The sequence below is a fragment of the Leuciscus leuciscus genome, assembly GCF_965113295.1.
Source record: "Leuciscus leuciscus genome assembly, chromosome: 17".
Classification (NCBI taxonomy): domain Eukaryota; kingdom Metazoa; phylum Chordata; class Actinopteri; order Cypriniformes; family Leuciscidae; genus Leuciscus; species Leuciscus leuciscus.
In genome coordinates this window covers 37,243,587-37,263,951 of record NC_138741.1, presented here as the reverse complement: position 1 = coordinate 37,263,951, position 20,365 = coordinate 37,243,587, and the positions used below count along the sequence as shown (strand labels likewise).

Genomic DNA, 20,365 nt, shown 5'->3' with positions numbered 1-20,365 from the left:
TCACTTTGATTTGCGATAGTTTGCACGTTGGCTTGATGCAGTTGCTCATCTGCGGTGATGCGTGTTCCAGCGCGTCGTCATATCTGGATATAACATTTAGCTTATAACACACTCTCACACGTTTTTTTTTATTTTTTTTTTGCATTTTTGGGAGGAGTACAATTTACATATGTGGTTTCAACAACCATATGCATTTACACTTGTCCAGTTTCGTCTGGAATGCGTCTCAGATCTCAGAAGTGGTTTGAGGGATCGGATTCAAATCCGTCTCAAATGCATTTCGGAGGGCATTTAAACCTGGACTTTTCACATCAGATAGCTATCCGATCTGAGAAAATGCATAAAGTGGCCAGGTGTAAACAGCCTCCATGACAAAAACATACGCACGAAAGCCGAAAACAAACGCTGGTTGGCCTCTCACGTCCAAATTTGACGAAGTGGTGGGGGAAGTGACGTATGCCGTAAAGCAGTCGAATTTTGTAGTTCTTTTTGTGCTCTGGTTACTACCCGAACCCCGAAGTTACATAGTGCCAGTAAAAGCGATACAGACCCTGTCAGGCTATGGCAGACGTGTCATTCAACCTATTGTAAGTCGATGTACCATCACAAGGATCTTGGAAATATATTATGAAGGTTGAAAAGTTACATAGTGTTGCTTTAAATATGTAATTGTGGATTAATTCCATAATCACTTATTTTATTAACTAATAGTGTTCATTAATTTGTTAATTACCACAATGAGCCTAATATGCATTAATACATTATTAATTACAACATTTAGTGGTGCACGATATATCGGCCGCCGATATAATATCGGCCGATATGGTCATTTTTTTACACATCGGTATCGTTCCGATGTCAAAATATGGCCGATGTGAACAGGCCGATATTTGACGTGTGAAGTTGAAGATGAAGTTGACCATGCTGACTCGATCTTAGCAGTAGTGAATGTGCCTGAGATAAATACACATTTCATACAGATGACATAAGCAGAGAACAGTCTGTTTTCTTTCGTTTTGAATTGTTCTGTTTAAAAATAGACATTTCAAGCTTTCTATATATGTCTCCGGTCTGTGAGGCAGGTAGATTTCGGTTCATTTATGAGACGCGCTCCACTCCCTGATTAAATATTTTCTACTATACTTCTTATTTAATTCAATCCAGGCAATTGGTTGATGAAACATTTATCAAAATTAAGATACAATTAATACAAAACGAAATTAAATTTAAAGACAGGCTTTTTGTGCTTTCTGTTTGAGGTCTCTGTGAAAGTTTTTGTAACGGTCACCAGCTGGAGTGCCCTTGAGAACCACCAGAGGGCACTCCACACCAGACTCTCCTATTCACTCACTAACTACATTTCCCATAACTCACTGCCCGGACTCATCATCTCTGATTGCATTCACCTGTGTCTCATCACCCTGTTAGTCTCAACCTATTTATACCATGTTCACTCATTCACACACTGCGAAGTTTTGTTTGTGTTACACTGCATCTCTGAGCGTTTTTCCCTGGTTTTCTTGTTTCTTGGTTTTTTGGATATCTTGCCTTGTTCCCTGGATTACTCTCTTGCCTCTGGTCCCTGCCTGTTTTGTTGGTTTGTTTATTTGTTTGTTTGGACTGCTTACCTGTGTTTCGACCATTGCCTGTTTATTGGATTTCGTCTTTGGATTACCCCTCATTAAAGCTGCATTTGGATCTCTACCTTCGTGTCTCGGAGCAGTTCGTAACAGAAAACTTCGCCAACACTGATCCAGCAGCCAAGTAAGACCCAGATCCATCATGAATCCAGCAGCACAGATCATGCGTCTCCGTCAGGGAGACCAGCCCATAGAGGTATACGTCATGGACTTTTTGGAGCTGGCTCGCTTGACCTGTATGGACGAGTTATGTCTCATGATCTTTTTTCGTGGAGGACTATCCGAGCCGCTTAGCTCCATAATGCCACTTTATCACCCTAGCTGGACTCTAAAACAGTATGTTGACCTGGCCCTGCAACTGAGTGGCTCAACTTTTTCTGTGGGTGTCACATCTGCCGAGCCTGAGCTTCACGTCATGCCCACTCTAGTGTTGGCAACTCCTGTGCTAACACCGCTCACCAGCGCAGTCACACCTGAGCCTCATCCCGGCGTGGCTGAGCCTGCACTTCACGCCAGTCCTGCCGAGCCAGAGCCAGAGCTTCACGTCAGTCCTGCCGAGCCAGAGCCAGAGCTTCACGTCAGTCCTGCCGAGCCAGAGCCAGAGCTTCACGTCAGTCCTGCCGAGCCAGAGCCAGAGCTTCACGTCAGTCCTGCCGAGTCAGAGCTTCACGTCACGTCCGCCCATCCAGAGTCTCGTCCAGCCGAGACTGAATCTGTTCCTGAGCCTGATCCTGAATCGGTTCCTCTTCCTCTTTCTACGCCTGTGTCTTCGGACAAGATGGCCGACTCCACGCCTGTGTCTTCGGACAAGATGGCCGACTCCACGCCTGTGTCTTCGGACAAGATGGCCGACTCCACGCCTGTGTCTTCGGACAAGATGGCCGAAACCACGCCTGTGTCTTCGGACAAGATGGCCGACTCCACGCCTGTGTCTTCGGACAAGATGGCCGAAACCACGCCTGTGCCTTCGGACAAGTTGGCCACCGCCGAACCAGTGTCTCCGGACAAGATGGTCTCCGCTGAGTCGGTGTCTGGTCCTGAGCCAGTCCCTGTGTCTGTTCCTGTCCCTGTGTCTGTTCCTGTTCCTGAGCCGGTGCCGGTGTCTGTTCCTGTGCCATGGTCGCCTGGAAGGTCGTCTCCTCCCTGGCCGCCTGAAGGCTCGTCTCCACCCTGGTCGCCTGCACAGCCTGCTCCGCCCTGGTCGCCTGCACAGCCTGCTCCGCCCTGGTCGCCTGCACAGCCTGCTCCGCCCTGGTCGCCTGCACAGCCTGCTCCGCCCTGGTCGCCTGCAGAGCCTGCTCCGCCCTGGCCCTCCGCCCTGCCGGAGTCTTCAGGTCCTCTTCCGCTGCACGGGCCTGGCCCGCCGGCCCGCCATCCCGCCCCCAGGTCCGCCTCCGCTCCACCTCCCTCCTGGAGAATTTTGAGCGTCTGGAATCCGCTCCTTAAAGGGGGGGCTATGTAACGGTCACCAGCTGGAGTGCCCTTGAGAACCACCAGAGGGCACTCCACACCAGACTCTCCTATTCACTCACTAACTACATTTCCCATAACTCACTGCCCGGACTCATCATCTCTGATTGCATTCACCTGTGTCTCTTCACCTGTGTCTCATCACCCTGTTAGTCTCAACCTATTTATACCATGTTCACTCATTCACACACTGCGAAGTTTTGTTTGTGTTACACTGTATCTCTGAGCGTTTTTCCCTGGTTTTCTTGTTTCTTGGTTTTTTGGATATCTTGCCTTGTTCCCTGGATTACTCTCTTGCCTCTGGTCCCTGCCTGTTTTGTTGGTTTGTTTATTTGTTTGTTTGGACTGCTTACCTGTGTTTCGACCATTGCCTGTTTATTGGATTTCGTCTTTGGATTACCCCTCATTAAAGCTGCATTTGGATCTCTACCTTCGTGTCTCGGAGCAGTTCGTAACAGTTTTAAAGCAGTGGCGCTTTCAGAGCGCTCACGTCAACTGTCCCGTCCGTAACATTGTTAACGCAGTCCAGTGCGACTTATGTTTTTTTCCTCTTCATGACACATTTGTGACTGATCGTTTTTTGACTCGTAGATATTTGAATATATTGCTTGATATTTCATACCCGTTCGAATTAGATTTTTCTCAAAAGTGACAGCACGTGTGATTTGTGGATTACTGATAAGCGCGAGTGGAGAAACAGGCGTTTATTGATTCATTCTCAGTGTTGAGAAACGTAGCCTTCATGTGTTACGTTATTGTATTAATAACTAAAGTAGCCTACCTAATTATGTAACATATTTATTTTGTATGAAAACTAGCGTTCGTTACTTATGGATTAAAAAGTAGGCTACCGTTGTATCAGTGCTGCGCGAGCTCTCTCTCTCACAAACACGGACGCGCGCACACACAGAGAGAGAAGATAATTGTAAAATGAAAAATTGACGGGCTAAGTTTAAATTTTGTTCTTGCTTGTTTTTTTTCTGTCAAAATATCAAAGTATTTTGTATTATCCATCTGTGTTTTTAAAATTCGTTAAATGACAGACGTTTTACTGTTAACACAGCCCATGTCGGAATTGTCTTATAGCCTAGGCTACTTGTTATTATTTTTAGAATGATTCGTTATGCTATTATTGGACTCCTGTCTATTCATTGTCAACTGTTTTCTATAAATATGTTTGTATTGGCTAACATTTATTCAGTTAATGAGTGTCCTGTTTAAAATGTGCAATGTTCAAACGCAAAGACGGCACGTCACAAATAGAAGCCCTTTTCCCTGTGGTATTTTTTAGTATCATATTTGGATATTGGAATAATAAATAAAGTAGCCCATCTTAATTTTACACAATGTTCCTGTTTTTTTTACTGTTTTCTAAGGGTTTCTTAATTTTAGACAAGTTGACCAGCACACATTACTGTATATGCAATGCAGTATAATGCATGTGTGTCGTATGTGACATATTTTGCACACAGGTAAAGGTGCCCAATATCAGTCATTTCTAAAGTAAAAAAAAAAAAAAAAAAAAAAAAAAAGTGTTTTGGAAAATAGCTCTTTATTTGATAATCATTAAAATTTGTTTTCTATACAGAGATATCGACATCGGTAAATATCGGTATCGGCCAAAACAGCAATTTTAATATCGGTTATCGGTATCGGCCACAATTTTCACATCGGTGCATCACTAACAACATTAGTAGTGTGTCAATTACTACTATTACTAGATGATGAGTTAATAATGATGTGCCTCAATAAGTAAAGTCACAACATAATGATTGTTAGCTAATGATTAATTAATCATTAATTACCATCACTAGAGTTTATAAAAGCTGTTTATTAAACACTGGTTTCCAAAAACATTGTAGTAATTGACACACTACTAATGCTGTAATTAATAATGTATTAATGCATATTAGTTTACCTGTATTATCTGGAAGTTGAAATATAAGGCTTTGGCTCATTGTGGTAATTAACAAATTAATTAACACTATTAGTTAATAAAATAAGGTATTATGGAATTAATACACACTTACACATTTAATTAATAACAATTCATATATGAACTAATATATTAACCAGACAGACTCTTCATTAGTTGCTAATGAGGCAATCATTAATGAATAGCTTAGATAATCATTAGTAATACATTAATTCAGTATTATCTGTGCATTAGTTAAGCATGAATTAATGCTTATTAGTGCACCCTTATTGTAAAGTGTTACCTCTCTAATTTATGTATTCTTATTTTCTCTTTTCTTTACAGATATTTAATAAAATAACTGTTCATTCACATAAGTGTCAGTCTCTTTCTTTCCTATTTCAAAAATAAAAACATCTTTAGCAACCTGGGTTACATAGGCAAGAAGTTCCCGGGTGGCTTACTGCTTTCGGCCAGATTTTCGAGTGCTCGACCGATGGATACTCTTCTATCCCAGGAGGCCACGCGAGAGGATACATCATTATCAAACATCGCAGAGATCGGCGACGCGGGTGCTTTCAAATGTGAGTAAACACGGTTGCTTGTGTTAAAATTGCATGTGTTGAACTACTGTAGAGTAAACTGTTGAATTGTTGAAGGTGTAAAGACGTTACACAGTATAGTATAGTTGTGATTTTGCTGTAAAAACTCGTTTTATTATGTATAACGTTAGCTAACAGGGGAGCTCCAGTAAGGACACGTAAGTTGGGTCTCTAAAGTGGATTTACATAAACCATACACCTTAAAGACGATTATTTTAAATGTCCATTTACATCTTACAGGAAAATCTTGAAATATCACAACATGAAATAGACATCTGAGTGATGAATGTGTGCTATTATGTAGAACAAATCTATAAAGTAACTAAACATAAGTTATCTATTTTATTTGTCCATTAGTAGTTGATAAATTGAGGAACATTTATGTTGGATAAAAAGTTAAAACAACCTCAACATGTAAATGTAGTGTTGAGCTCATAAATCACAGAGGTAATGTGAATCTTGTCTGGATGTTACAGGGTCGGATGAACAGATGTGTTTATCCAGTGGAGAGTGGCTCATGAAGCTGAATGCTGCCATCAAAGGCTTTGAGTGAGTATACTACAGAAATTAATAACAACTATTTAAATATTAAGTTGTAGTTTATTTGAATTATTGTAATTTCAAACAGAGCTATTACAGCACTTTTCTGATTCTTTATTTCTGTGCATTTGCTGCAGATCTTTTGTGGTGGAGCAGGACCTACAAGGAAAGATGATGGCGGCATTTGTGAAAAAAAGCGTTTTTGTCTTCTAAATAATACTGAAATCAAATGACATTGTGCGGTTGGAATTACTGCTTTTGTGTTATGTTTGTGCATTTTTTGTAGGATCTGCAATGTCAGCAGACTGGTGTGAGCACTGAGGATGAGGAGCCCAGAGCTGAATCCTGGAGATGGTGCCATGGATGAGTCCCTCCATCACTCCACCTGCCCTTACGAGACCCTCCATCACTCCACCTGTCCTTACGAGACCCTCCATCACTCCACCTGTCCTTACAAGACCCTCCATCACTCCACCTGTCCTTACGAGACCCTCCATCACTCCACCTGCCCTTACGAGACCCTCCATCACTCCACCTGTCCTTACGAGACCCTCCATCACTCCACCTGCCCTTACGAGACCCTCCATCACTCCTTACGAGACCCTCCATCACTCCACCTGCCCTTACGAGACCCTCCATCACTCCACCTGTCCTTACGAGACCCTCCATCACTCCACCTGCCCTTACGAGACCCTCCATCACTCCACCTGTCCTTACGAGACCCTCCATCACTCCACCTGCCCTTACGAGACCCTCCATCACTCCTTACGAGACCCTCCATCACTCCACCTGCCCTTACGAGTCCCTCCATCACTCCACCTGCCCTTACGAGACCCTCCATCACTCCACCTGCCCTTACGAGACCCTCCATCACTCCTTACGAGTCCCTCCATCACTCCACCTGCCCTTACGAGACCCTCCATCACTCCTTACGAGACCCTCCATCACTCCACCTGTCCTTACGAGACCCTCCATCACTCCACCTGCCCTTACGAGTCCCTCCATCACTCCACCTGCCCTTACGAGACCCTCCATCACTCCATCTGTCCTTACGAGACCCTCCATCACTCCACCTGCCCTTACGAGATCCTCCATCACTCCACCTGTCCTTACGAGACCCTCCATCACTCAACCTGCCCTTACGAGACCCTCAATCACTCCACCTGTCCTTACGAGACCCTCCATCACTTCACCTGCCCTTACGAGACCCTCCATCACTCCTTCTGCCCTTACGAGACCCTCCATCACTCCTTACGAGACCCTCCATCACTCCACCTGCCCTTACGAGTCCCTCCATCACTCCTTACGAGTCCCTCCATCACTCCTTACGAGTCCCTCCATCACTCCACCTGTCCTTACGAGACCCTCCATCACTCCACCTGCCCTTACGAGACCCTCCATCACTCCACCTGTCCTTACGAGACCCTCCATCACTTCACCTGCCCTTACGAGACCCTCCATCACTCCACCTGCCCTTACGAGACCCTCCATCACTCCTTACGAGTCCCTCCATGAGTCCCTCCATCACTCCACCTGCCCTTACGAGACCCTCCATCACTCCTTACGAGACCCTCCATCACTCCACCTGTCCTTACGAGACCCTCCATCACTCCACCTGTCCTTACGAGACCCTCCATCACTCCACCTGCCCTTACGAGTCCCTCCATCACTCCACCTGCCCTTACGAGACCCTCCATCACTCCACCTGTCCTTACGAGACCCTCCATCACTCCACCTGCCCTTACGAGATCCTCCATCACTCCACCTGTCCTTACGAGACCCTCCATCACTCCACCTGCCCTTAGGAGACCCTCCATCACTCCACCTGTCCTTACGAGACCCTCCATCACTTCACCTGCCCTTACGAGACCCTCCATCACTCCTTACGAGACCCTCCATCACTCCACCTGCCCTTACGAGTCCCTCCATCACTCCTTACGAGTCCCTCCATCACTCCACCTGCCCTTACGAGACCCTCCATCACTCCACCTGCCCTTACGAGTCCCTCCATCACTCCTTACGAGTCCCTCCATCACTCCACCTGCCCTTACGAGACCCTCCATCACTCCTTACGAGTCCCTCCATCACTCCACCTGCCCTTACAAGACCCTCCATCACTCCTTACGAGAACCTCCATCACTCCACCTGTCCTTACGAGACCCTCCATCACTCCACCTGTCCTTACGAGACCCTCCATCACTCCACCTGCCCTTACGAGTCCCTCCATCACTCCACCTGTCCTTACGAGACCCTCCATCACTCCACCTGCCCTTACGAGTCCCTCCATCACTCCACCTGTCCTTACGAGACCCTCCATCACTCCACCTGCCCTTACGAGTCCCTCCATCACTCCACCTGCCCTTACGAGACCCTCCATCACTCCACCTGTCCTTACGAGACCCTCCATCACTCCACCTGCCCTTACGAGACCCTCCATCACTCCACCTGTCCTTACGAGACCCTCCATCACTCCACCTGTCCTTACGAGACCCTCCATCACTCCACCTGCCCTTACGAGACCCTCCATCACTCCACCTGCCCTTACGAGTCCCTCCATCACTCCACCTGCCCTTACGAGTCCCTCCATCACTCCACCTGCCCTTACGAGACCCTCCATCACTCCACCTGTCCTTACGAGACCCTCCATCACTCCACCTGCCCTTACGAGACCCTCCATCACTCCACTGGGAACCGCTGTGTTGAGATGGCAGAAGGATTTGGGGTTCAGCGCCTGTAGCCTAAATACATGATTGTAGTTTGAATAAAGCTTTGTTTCATGTGTTGACTTGTATATGTATTTGTTTATTGTGTGATGGTGACTTTCATTCATTCTTTTACTAATTTATTAATATTTCTCATTGTTGTCAGTAAATAAAATATAATTATTTAATTAATGTTTTATTTAATTGTTTGAAAGAAAATGTAGATATGTTCATTATATACACATCTAGAGTGTATTCAATCATGCATAGCTATGTTTGTTTTATTGAATTATAACATTTTCAGTAAAAAGTAATATTATTAAGTATTAGTCAGCATTTATCATTGTTATTATTGTATGTTTTGGGGTGGGATAGCAATGCAATTCATTCTGAGGTCATATTAATTTTAATATTAATGATACTTAAATTTTTCGAGTACAAAATCAACAGTTTTCTCCAAAGGCGAATCTTCGCACAGCTGCCCTCTGTGCAGACATTACAAAAGCTGAGGAAAACCATTATAGGTAGGGCTGTCGAGTTACTGATGTTATGAGGTATATATTATGGGTTTGCATACATAATATGAGATTTTTTACACAGGAAAAAAGAACCTACAAGGTTGAATATCTTAATATATATTTTCTTAAATAATTCATTATAATAAATTTTTTAAAAAGCATCTTTTTGTTATTTATAGGCCTAGGCCTGAGGGATGAAACGAGAGTTAAATTCAACAAGAAAAAGAGGAAAACATAAAGCAGCCACTTTTGCGTGTGGATGAAAATGTTTGGATATAAAATAAAAAAAAATTTAACAACATATTCAAGAGATGACAATTTTGGGATTTCGTAATAAAAATAAATAATATCGTTAGGGATAAAACGGTGGGTCACATTAGTAGGGCTAAGAACTTAAATCAACCCTAAATGATATTTACAGATAGATGAATTAAACGTGTCGTTCAAATCTTTTAAGTTGTTGCGCGTGTGATAACGCGTCGTAGGTCACATGATAACGTCAACATGGCAGATGTCCGGTTCGCATTCATACTCAACGAGATCTGGCTATAAAGTACATACTCTTTTAGCGCTCGTTAAGTAAGTACTTATTGAAATTAAGTACCTACTCATTGAGTATGCGGTTTCGAACGCAGCCTCAGCCACTGCGTCTTCAGCGGTTCGGATTTAGGAACATCAAAATGACTGATGTGTTCCTTATTACACCCAAGAACAGAACACCACAATCGCTTAGACGCCATTCTGCTCATAGACAGTGCTCCAGTGAGTATCAACAATGACGCGCGGACTATGATGACTGACAGCTCGCTCACGAGCGAGGGCGGGTCTGATTTGAAACGCTGCTGTCAATCAACAATCGTGGGAGGGGCGTCCGACCGTGTGACGTCACACGGTCGAACGGCTTGATATGAGACAGGGGAAAACATATAAGAAGATAAAAAAAAAAAAAACACTGGATGGATTTTTATCATTTTATGATGGTTGTGTACAGGCACTGCCAACACACATTTCAGTGCAATCAACTTGCAAAAGTGCATGTACCATTATATGACCACTTTAAATGTATCTTTCATGTCAAATTCTTACATTTGCACTATAGAGCTGTTACCAATTAAACAAAATACTGTGTACTGCAAAATTACAACTGCAATAAAAAAATAATTGTAAACTTTTTAAAGGCCCACTGAAGTGCCTTAGATCGCGCAGCTTTGTTTGATGCGTTGACGTGATTTCCACTGAAACAGGAAGTTATGGCGGGACATATTGAACGGCTCCTCCCCCTTTTCAAATAGCCAATAGTGTTTAGTTGACCTCACAGACTGCGAGTCGTACTTGACAGCGAATCCGAGCGCTGATGATACGCTGGATTCAATAGTAGAGGTGTGAATAAATTGTACTCATCTCCTAAATGCGAATTTTGTCATTGTTTTGGAACACACCAGCTTATTCATAACCTTAAGGCTAACATATTTATAAAAGCTAAAAAAAAAAAAAAAAACGTACATTTTGATTTCGGGGGCCATTAAGGACCCGTGGCCACCCTGTAACAGTTGCTAAAATGTATATTTTCTCTCCTTAGAAGGAAAATGAAAGCTCTTCTTACCTAGACCGTGCTCGTCACCGAAGTTCTTGACGGCCAGCCCGGTCCAGGTCTGCTCAGACACACACTTTATTATAACCTGATTTGCCTCAATGCTGTCTGGAGGAGCTGGTTTCCACAACCTCTCGACCTCTTCTGGCTTCGGGGAGTTGGTCTTCCACCCCTCCTGCGCAATCAGCCTCACCTTTCCAGCTGAAGCCTTGCTGTGTGTGAAGTGTGCTGAAGAAAGAGTTACATAACTTAACTCATTCGAGTCACGGTGAATTAATGGGTTAGTTCACCCAAAAATGGTAATAACCTCATGATTTATTCACCATCTAGTCATCCTAGGTGTATATGACATTCTTCTTTCAGACGAATACAATCTGAGTTATATTAAACAATATCCTGGCTCTTCCAAGCTTTATAATAGCAGTGAATGGGAGCCCCAAAAAAGTGCATCCATCCGTAGGGTTGGGTATCGTTTTAATTTTAACGATTCCGTTTCCTAATTTCGATTCCAATAAGGTAAAAAAAACACAACAAAAATTTTTTAAATATAATTCACGTTTAGTCTTATTGCAAAACATTTAATTGTAGCTGAATATCATGAACAAAAATCAACAGGCTAAAGAACACTTACACAAGGAATTTTGCCTGTGGTTTAAAAATACCATAGAAAAACAACTAGCCTAACTAATATAAATTTTAAGCATTATTAAAAGGAAAGTAAACACTCAGTAATTAAAAAAAGAACAAGTAAAAAATGAGCAAATCGCAAAAAAAAGTTACAACTGAACAAAGATACGATTGAAATAAACAGTGTTTTAAGATTTTCAGGTATTCAGGAACAGAAACTGTAATCAGTGTTGCCAGATTAGAAATGTCGAAGTATCGTACCAAAACCTCAAAATTATCGTACACGAACCAAACGAATAAAATATAGCTATTTTCCAACAATTTAATTTTCCAAATAATTTTACAGCCAATTTAAACAAGCTGTGTATACGCTCACACTAACTGGAGGAAGTCTGGCTACTTAACTTTTTTTTGCCAAAGTGCAAAAGATATGCCGAAAGTCCACATTTTGAACTAGACCATAATTAAACTATGATACAGAGAGAAACTGATACACTGTCCTCACCTTCCCTTTCTGAACTCATTTTTTTTTAGCACTTTACTGCTTCGTTTTGTGAAACTGATCTAAACCATAGACAGTTCTTCGGCAAAACTGTAGTGTTGACGTGCGGGCGACACCGTGTGGTGCCTGTGTGTGTGTGTGGTGCCTGTGTGTGTGTGTATACGTGCAGGCAGGCGTGCCTGCGAAATGATTCGGGGTCAGAGAGAGAAGCGGTAGGATGTGTGTTTGGACAAACGACTGAAAACTCTGAAATTATCGTACATTATGGGATTTTTTTCATTATTGATCGTACAGAGGTCAAAATTATCGTACAAATACGATAATTATCGTACATCTGGCAACACTGACTGTAATCAAATATAAAATAGCACTGCACTTTAGAAGTAAAATATACATTACAAATAAAAGTTATTCAGTCAAAAACAAGTGAATTTTCTCTTTGTCTTTGTTGTTTGAGTAGTGTTATTAGCTGCTGTCACTATGCACAGTTGACCAATATAGTTACACATGCATGCAGCACATAAAAGCAAGTCATCTTGCACTTGAATGGTTTCACAAAGGAATCGATAAGAGGAATCGAAATTTAAATTTTATAACAAGTATCCGATTCCTGACCAAGTATTCGATTCCCAACCATAGTCACAGTCATATCACAGGATCTCCTCACACAGGCGAACAGAACAATTTGGCACCCTCATCTCGACTTGTGGGCCCTTCATGTATGGCCCCTCAACCGGTATCCGGGAACCTCCCGGAAAAGGTCCTAAACACTATCACCGAGGCTAGAGAGCCGTCAACCAGACGGCTCTACGCTCTTAAATGTTCAGCGTTCTCCGGCTGGTGTGCAGCTCGGGACCTTGACCCTTATTCATGTGATGTACCATCAGTACTTTCCTTTCTGCAAGAGCTGATGGACACGGGCCGAACCCCCTCCATGCTCAAAGTATATGTGGCGGCCATAGCAGCCTTCCATGCTCCTGTGGCCGGCCAGTCCTTGGGAAGGAACCGACCTGGTCATGCGCTTCCTTAAAGGGACCAGGAGGCTTAACGCGCCTCGACCCCCCTCTATACCTGCCTGGGACCTATCCACGGTTCTCAGGGCCCTTAAGGGACCCCCTTTCGAGCCGCTTCAGTTGGCTGAATTAAAGCCTCTCTCACTTAAGACTGCACTCCTGCTAGCACTAGCATCGGTCAAGCGAGTGGGCGACTTGCAAGCGCTCTCTATAAACGCTTCTGGTCTCAAATTCGGGCCTAACGACTCCAAGGTCGTCCTCAGGCCAAGACATGGTTATGTACCTAAGGTGCTCTCAGCCCCGTTCAGAGCCCAGGTCATTTCGCTATCGGCGCTTCCATCACTGGAAGACGATATAGAATTGAGTCTACTCTGCCCTGTTAGGGCTCTCAGCTTTTATCTGGAGTGTTCTGCCTCATTCAGACAGTCAGAACAGCTCTTTGTATGCTTCGGCGGCCGGACCAAAGGGCTTCCAGTCACGAAACAGAGATTATCAAGATGGATAGTGGATGCTACCTCTTTAGCCTACGCCTCAATGGGCATGCAATGTCCCAATAGGCGTCAGGGCTCATTCCACAAGGGGTATGGCCTCTTCATGGGCTTGGACCAACTGAAGACATTTGTGCAGCGGCCGGCTGGTCTTCGCCGTCCACTTTTGTAAGATATTATAACTTGGAAGTGCCAGCACTGCAGGCACGAGTGCTTTCCATCTGAGAGGCCTCGGCCCCTGAAGGGTCCAAACCACTAGATATCACTTTGCGGGCTCCGACTCTCTCTGGTCCCCGTTGGATTCTGACTTAGATATTTTCCTTACACATACGCATGGCTTTGCTTCAGAAAGCCTTTAATAACCCCCGTAGTCGTATGGATTACTTCTATAATGGATGGATGCGCTTTTTTGGGCTTCAAATTTTAGGCTCCCATTCATTCTAAATGATATTTAATGATTTTTATAATGATGCCATTATAAATCTTGGATTAGCCAGGATATTTTTTATATAACTCTGATTGTGTTCGTCTGAAAGAAGATAGTCATATACCTAGGATGACTTGAGGGTGAGTAAATCATGGGGTAATTTTCATTTTTTGGGGTGAACTATCCCTTTAATGGCCTAGTTTGTGTCGTGTCAATGCTGTATTGGTGTATTTTGAGACTCACACAGCAGATCTTGCTCTCTCTGTTTGTACTGGGAGGCTCGCCACTTATCATAAAGCACACGGTCTTCTGGAAAACCCGAGTCGACGAAATCTTTTTGTGAAGCGTGTTCCTCTATGCTGGATCCAGCAGAACTCAGTTCAGCCAATGAGGTGTCGTCGTCCGAGGAAGCACTGTATAAGTGATGAATAAATATAAGAAAAAACACTTATATTTTATAAGAAAAAACACACAAAAGGACCAGTTGTATAAACATAGCCATTATGTTAAGACATTATCTTAAGTTCTAGTGTGACCACTAGCAGTTAGTCAGTAGCAGTCCGTTTTAATTTTCTGTATCAAATTAGGCTAATCTACGTTTTGATGAAAAAAAAAAAAAAAAGGAAGCTATGAACAGTCTTAATGGGATAGTTCACCCCAAAATGAAAATTAGCCCATGATTTACTCACCATGAAGTCATCCTAGGAGTATATGACTTTCTTCTTTCAGACGAATACAATCTGAGTTATATTAAAAATGTCCTGGCTCTTCCAAGCCTTATAATGGCAGTGAATGGCTGTTTATGTTTTGAAGCACATAAAAAAAAGCATTTATCCATCATAAACGAACTCCACACGACTCTGCGGGGGTTAATAAAGGCCTTCTGAAGTGAAGCGATGTGTTAGTGTAAGAAAAATATCCATATTTAAAACTTTATCGACTAAAATAACTAGTTTCTGACAGACAGCCGTACGCATCGATTTACGGTAGAAGAGTGACCTCTGACCCGACGCATGATGAAATGACGAACGCTGAAGCGCAGAGGAGAGAGCAAAACACCAGTCACGAATTAGACGTCTAAAACGACATTATTAGTTTTTTTAATGTGGGAGGAGCTTGAGTTTGTTGCCCAGCCCTGTTTGTTTGAACCGCGCGAGGCGTCAAAGCTTACGCTACTCCTACATCATACGTCATACATCGTCAAGTGTTACTCTTGTGGCGTAAGTCGACTTGCGTACGGCCGTCTGCCGGAAACTAGTTATTTTAGTCGATAAAGTTTTAAATATTGATATTTTTCTTACACTGACACATGGCTTCACTTCAGAAGGTCTTTATTAACCCCCGTAGAGCCGTGTGGGACACTATTATGATGGATAGATGCTTTTTTTTATGGACTTCAAAACAGAAACAGCCATTCACTGCCATTATAAAGCTTGAAAAAGCCGGGACATGTTTTAATGTAACTCTGATTGTATTCGTCTGAAAGAAGAATGTTATATACATCTAGGATGACATGAGGATGAGTAACTCATGGGGTAAATTTGATCTATGGGTGAACTATCCCTTTAAAGAAAAAAAAATGTATGTCTAACTTGTAAGACTAGTCTTATCGTCTTATGCAACCGGCCCCAGGTGATGTGTTGAGTGGAGACTGACCCGGACAAGGAGTCGAGGAGCTCAGCGGCGTCCATGATGTCCTGAGGCGTTGGATTTCCAGTGTTATTGGACAGGTACAGGTTTACGGCCCTCTGTTTGTGCACCGGGAGGCTTTGTGGAGCCGATCTAACAGCCCTCCGCACGTCCAGACTCTTCACACAGGCCAGTTTATACCTGGAAGAAAACATCACATCAAATGTTAACTGTGATATGACTGTGACTAGGGTTGGGAATCGAAAATCGATTGGAATTGAATCGAATACTTGGTCAGGAATCGGATACTTGTTATAAAATGTAAATTTCGATTCCTCTTATCGATTCCTTTGAGAGCATTTCAATATGACTTTAAAACATTGAAGGTGCAGTCTGTAAGAATGACAGCTAGTGGTGGAAATAGGTACTGCAGTCCGCATTCAAGATATAGGAGATCGTTGTTTCTCTACTGTAGATTAGGCAACTCTTAAAGTGACAGCAATCTATAATAACACTAATCAAACAACAAAAGATAGAGAAAACTCGCTCATTCTTGACTGGATAACTTTTGTAACTATATTTCTAATGTATATTTTATTTATAAAGTGCAGTGCTATTTTACTTTTGATTACAGTTTTTGTACCTGAATACCTGAAAATCTTAAAACACCGTTTCAATCGTATCTTTGTTCAGTTGTATCTATTTGTTGCGATTGCTAGTATTTTATTAGTTCTTTTTTAATTACTTTCTTTTTTAGTTTACTAGTCTTTAATAATGCTTGAAATTTATATTAGTTAGGCTAGTTTTTGCTATGGTATTTTTAGCCTGTTGATTTTTGTTCAAGATATTCAGCTACAACTAATTGTTTTGCAGTAAGACTAAATGTGAATGATATCCCATTTTTTTTTTTTTTTCTTACTGGATTCAAAATTAGGAATCGATAAGCAGAATTGACCGTTCGCAAAGACCCGCCCCCTATAGTTACTGTTGCTATGTCCAACAAACCATGCCGCTCTCACGCCCCACCATGTTCTCACACAGTGAAAAATACATTGCGCATGATTGCAGAGCAGAGAGGACACTGACAACACACTGACAGACAGGACAGACCAGGTTACTTTTGATATGAAACAAAGTCTCAACTTTCAAATTTGGTCATTTTGTAAAGAAATTTAAACAATAAATACCATTTTGTGGCTCTTTAATGTGTCGTGACAGATCGCTGTGGCGCCTCAGTTAAAGCTTCTCGTGAACCGATCATCTCTTCCTTCTAGTTAATTTATAGCATCAAATAAACATGAATGAACATAAGAAGGAATGTTGTTTTAACCGCGGAAAGACGTCAGTATACTCCGTTTTTCAGGTTCAAATCCTCCAACATTAATCTAGTAACTCTCCTGACTGATTTGTCGGACATAAATGGCAGATGGCGGATTATGATTGGTCAGATCGCCTGTCAATCAAACTCCCTGCAAAGGATCAATTGGAATCGGAATAGTTGAAATTCAAACGATACCCAACTCTAACCGTGACTGACAGGATATAGTAAAGTGTCTCCATTTACACATGGATCTGTGTAGGTACAGTACGTACATTTCATGGAGGTGGAACACGTCATGTGACACATTGGAAACAGCCTCGCCGGACGACGACACGAAAAAACCCTGGCAGAATGTTTCGAGCCTGATGTTCCCAGGCCTGATCTGCTTGTAGTACAGCTGAAAACACTGCGGAGAAACACCACAGTTACTGAATGTAAAACACAGGCGCTGTGCAATCTGCTGTTTGTATCACGCTCAAACTTACAGCTTCCTCCTCTTGTGTCAAGGCTATTTGTATGCTTGCAGTTTTCTCCTTCCTTACGCCGATCACCACCCTGCCACCGTGAGCGATCCGCTCCACCCAGTCCTCATCCTGGGGAACATCGAAAAGGTTTAGTTTAATATTGCATACGTGTCCAGCATATCCTGAGCACAAACTCATTAACCCTTGTGCAACCGTATGGACATTTTTTGTCTTTTTTCAGTTTTGTTTTTTTGATAATTTTTCCTGTTCAAATGCCAACTGTATACATTTTGGCACAGGTGTGAATTTTTATTGGAATTTTACTATTTCCCCCCCATTTCCTTTAATAAATCTATTTGACACTAGGTACACAAAATAGTTCCTCAGGACCTTTTGGCAGAGGTGGGACAAAGTCATTGTTATGTAAGTCACAAGTAAGTCTCAAGTCTTTGCCCTCGAGTCCCGAGTCAAGTCGAGTCAAAGATGAGGCAAGTCCCGAGTCGAGTCAAAAGTCAAAGCCAACAAGTCTCAAGTCGAGTCCAAAGTCCTACCATTTTAGTTTCGAGTCATTTCAAGTCCTCTTACCACAGAAATAAAATTTATACAAATCATGTACGTCTGTAAGATTTGTATTTATTTAAACCTCTTTTTATACAATGACATTAATCAAATACAGTAAAAAACAGAAAATTTAATTTTCACAAAAAATGCTTGTATTTCAACAGCATATTGCACTAGAACAATGCACAGCATGCAGCTTCAGTCCTGTATTGTATTAACCTCATATTGCAAAACAGTTTAACTTTCAAATAGACATGGGTCGTTTTAGCCTAAACCTTTTTAAACATGTCATCAATAAAATCCTCACTCCTCAAAATTATCACTTCTGAAAAACTGGACCAACCTGATAATATAATTTGAATGCGTGTTGCAGTGCGTATGCGGTGCAAGACCAGCACGCGCAATAGTGCTTTCACATATGCTGCGTTTGCAGTGCGTGATCCGCGGCTGTACCACAAATACATACTCACTATTTGTATTTCAAATCCAGAAGTTATTTGCATCTTTTATTTAAAAAAAAAATTGTCAGCATTGCGATTCTCTTTGTACACACGTATACACTCTTTAATAGACGTTTTCACGTTTAAATACAATTTAAACAACGTATTATTTAATGCATTAGCCTACTCTTATATAATTATATATTAAGTTGCTCAAGCAAGTGGTAAAATATTTAACCATGTACTTATATTAAAATCGCAAAGCCTACATTTTAAATTAAAACTTAAAATTGACAAAAACAGCAGACTCATACTCTTTCTTTTGCATAATTTAAATCTTTATACAATAAATCTCGCATGTCACAAAGAACTTGTTTTTCCACCTCCACGAATGAGACGAGTGTTATGTTGCCTTGTTGAAATATGTATTTTCCCTTGATTTAGGCTGTGTTCATTTTGTCTTAACGTCTCAGCATTGCGATTCTCTTTGTACACATATACACTCTTTAATAGACGTAGGCACGTTTAAACACAATTTAAACAACGTAGGCCTATTATTCAATGCATTACTTCTACTTATATTAAGTTCCTAAAGCAAGTGGTCAAATATTTAACCATGTAGGCTACTTGTAAAAAAAAAACAGCCGACTCTCATGTCTTTTATTTTATATTTAAATTAATACAATAAATCTCGCATGTCACAAGGAACATGTTTTTCCACCTCCACGAATGAGACGAGTGTCGTTCATTATGTCGCCTTGTTGAGGTAAATTGTAGTTTTCCTTGCTTTACCCTGGTCTTAAAGTGAAAATAGTATTTAATTAAATACATTTATGGTGAGATTACTACATTTTATTAAATTAATCGCGTTTATGGTGAAATTACAAAATTTTTAGGTCAATCTGTGTTCATTTTGACCACGAAACATGCGCTGTCACTTTAATTCAGCGCGTGCAGCACATGTGCAGCACAGCAGAAATAGACTCGGTGCGGAAACGATCGCGGCACTGCTGTATACGCACCGCACCTGGAACGGATCGACGGACTGCAACCGTGTGCAGTGTGAAAGCTCTAACCTGTTAACATGGGTACGGAAAAAAATACGCACCGCTGGCGCATACGCACTGCAAACGGAGTTTGTGTGAAACGGGCGTTAGATGCTGTCGAATCAAAACAACGTGGGACTACAGTGATTGGATGTCGTGCAGGCAGCGCGCGCTCTCTGCATGCATACAGCTGGTGCACATTTTTTTCACAGATGCAGATAAACTGAGAGCGGCGCGGCCGTGTGGACATTTTTTTCCCCAGTTTTCATGGGAAGTAGCAAGTCTTCTCGAGTCAAAAGGCGCAAGTCCAAGTGAAGTCACGAGTCATTGATGTTAAAGTCCAAGTCGAGTTGCAAGTCTTTGTACATTTTGTCGAGTCGAGTCTGAAGTCATCAAATTCATGACTCGAGTCTGACTCGAGTCCAAGTCACATGACTCGAGTCCACACCTCTGCCTTTTGGACAAAAATTTAAACCTATTAAAACTGCAATTTTTAATCTTTCATTCTGTTAGCAAGGCTTCAAACGTAAAAATGTTCCCAGATTGTGCCATTTCTCAGGTTTGGCTTATAAAACAAATACTCGCTTTATTCTGTTTTTCTGCTTCGGCATACTATAGAGCCAACTGGATAAATTATTCAGCTATAATTGTGTGGGTGTGTTGGTATGGATGTCAGAGTGTGGTTTGTATGTGTGTAATAAAAAAAAATGTGTGTGCGTTTATGTGCTTTTAATATTTGAGAGAAAGAAACTATACTGCAAATCACAAATCCAACCACTGTGTGTATCAGTGGAGTTTTGCTGCATCTAATGGAGAAAATGTGTTCCTGCGCCCAAACAATATCTCACTGAAAGCTCTTTTTTTTGGAT

The 20,365-nt window shown here is 42.2% G+C and overlaps 2 protein-coding genes across 5 annotated transcripts in view; one reads left to right on the top strand and one right to left on the bottom strand.

Moving 5' to 3' along the window:
• LOC309479403 (uncharacterized protein) overlaps positions 1 to 20,365 on the top strand; it is a 373,702-nt gene that overhangs the window by 92,458 nt on the left and 260,879 nt on the right. The gene's annotated exons all lie outside the window — the stretch shown is intronic.
• The window catches only part of LOC309479377 (uncharacterized protein), a 271,906-nt gene that overhangs the window by 4,354 nt on the left and 247,187 nt on the right, over positions 1 to 20,365 (bottom strand). For all 4 annotated transcript variants that reach the window (XM_082143480.1, XM_082143482.1, XM_082143481.1 and 1 more), the window contains 5 exons: positions 17,471 to 17,578; positions 17,258 to 17,391; positions 15,692 to 15,865; positions 14,279 to 14,448; positions 10,991 to 11,206 (listed from right to left, as the gene is read on the bottom strand). In XM_082143480.1, the coding sequence (XP_081999606.1) occupies positions 10,991 to 11,206; positions 14,279 to 14,448; positions 15,692 to 15,865; positions 17,258 to 17,391; positions 17,471 to 17,578 (802 nt within the window). The remainder of the gene's footprint in view (positions 1 to 10,990; positions 11,207 to 14,278; positions 14,449 to 15,691; positions 15,866 to 17,257; positions 17,392 to 17,470; positions 17,579 to 20,365) is intronic.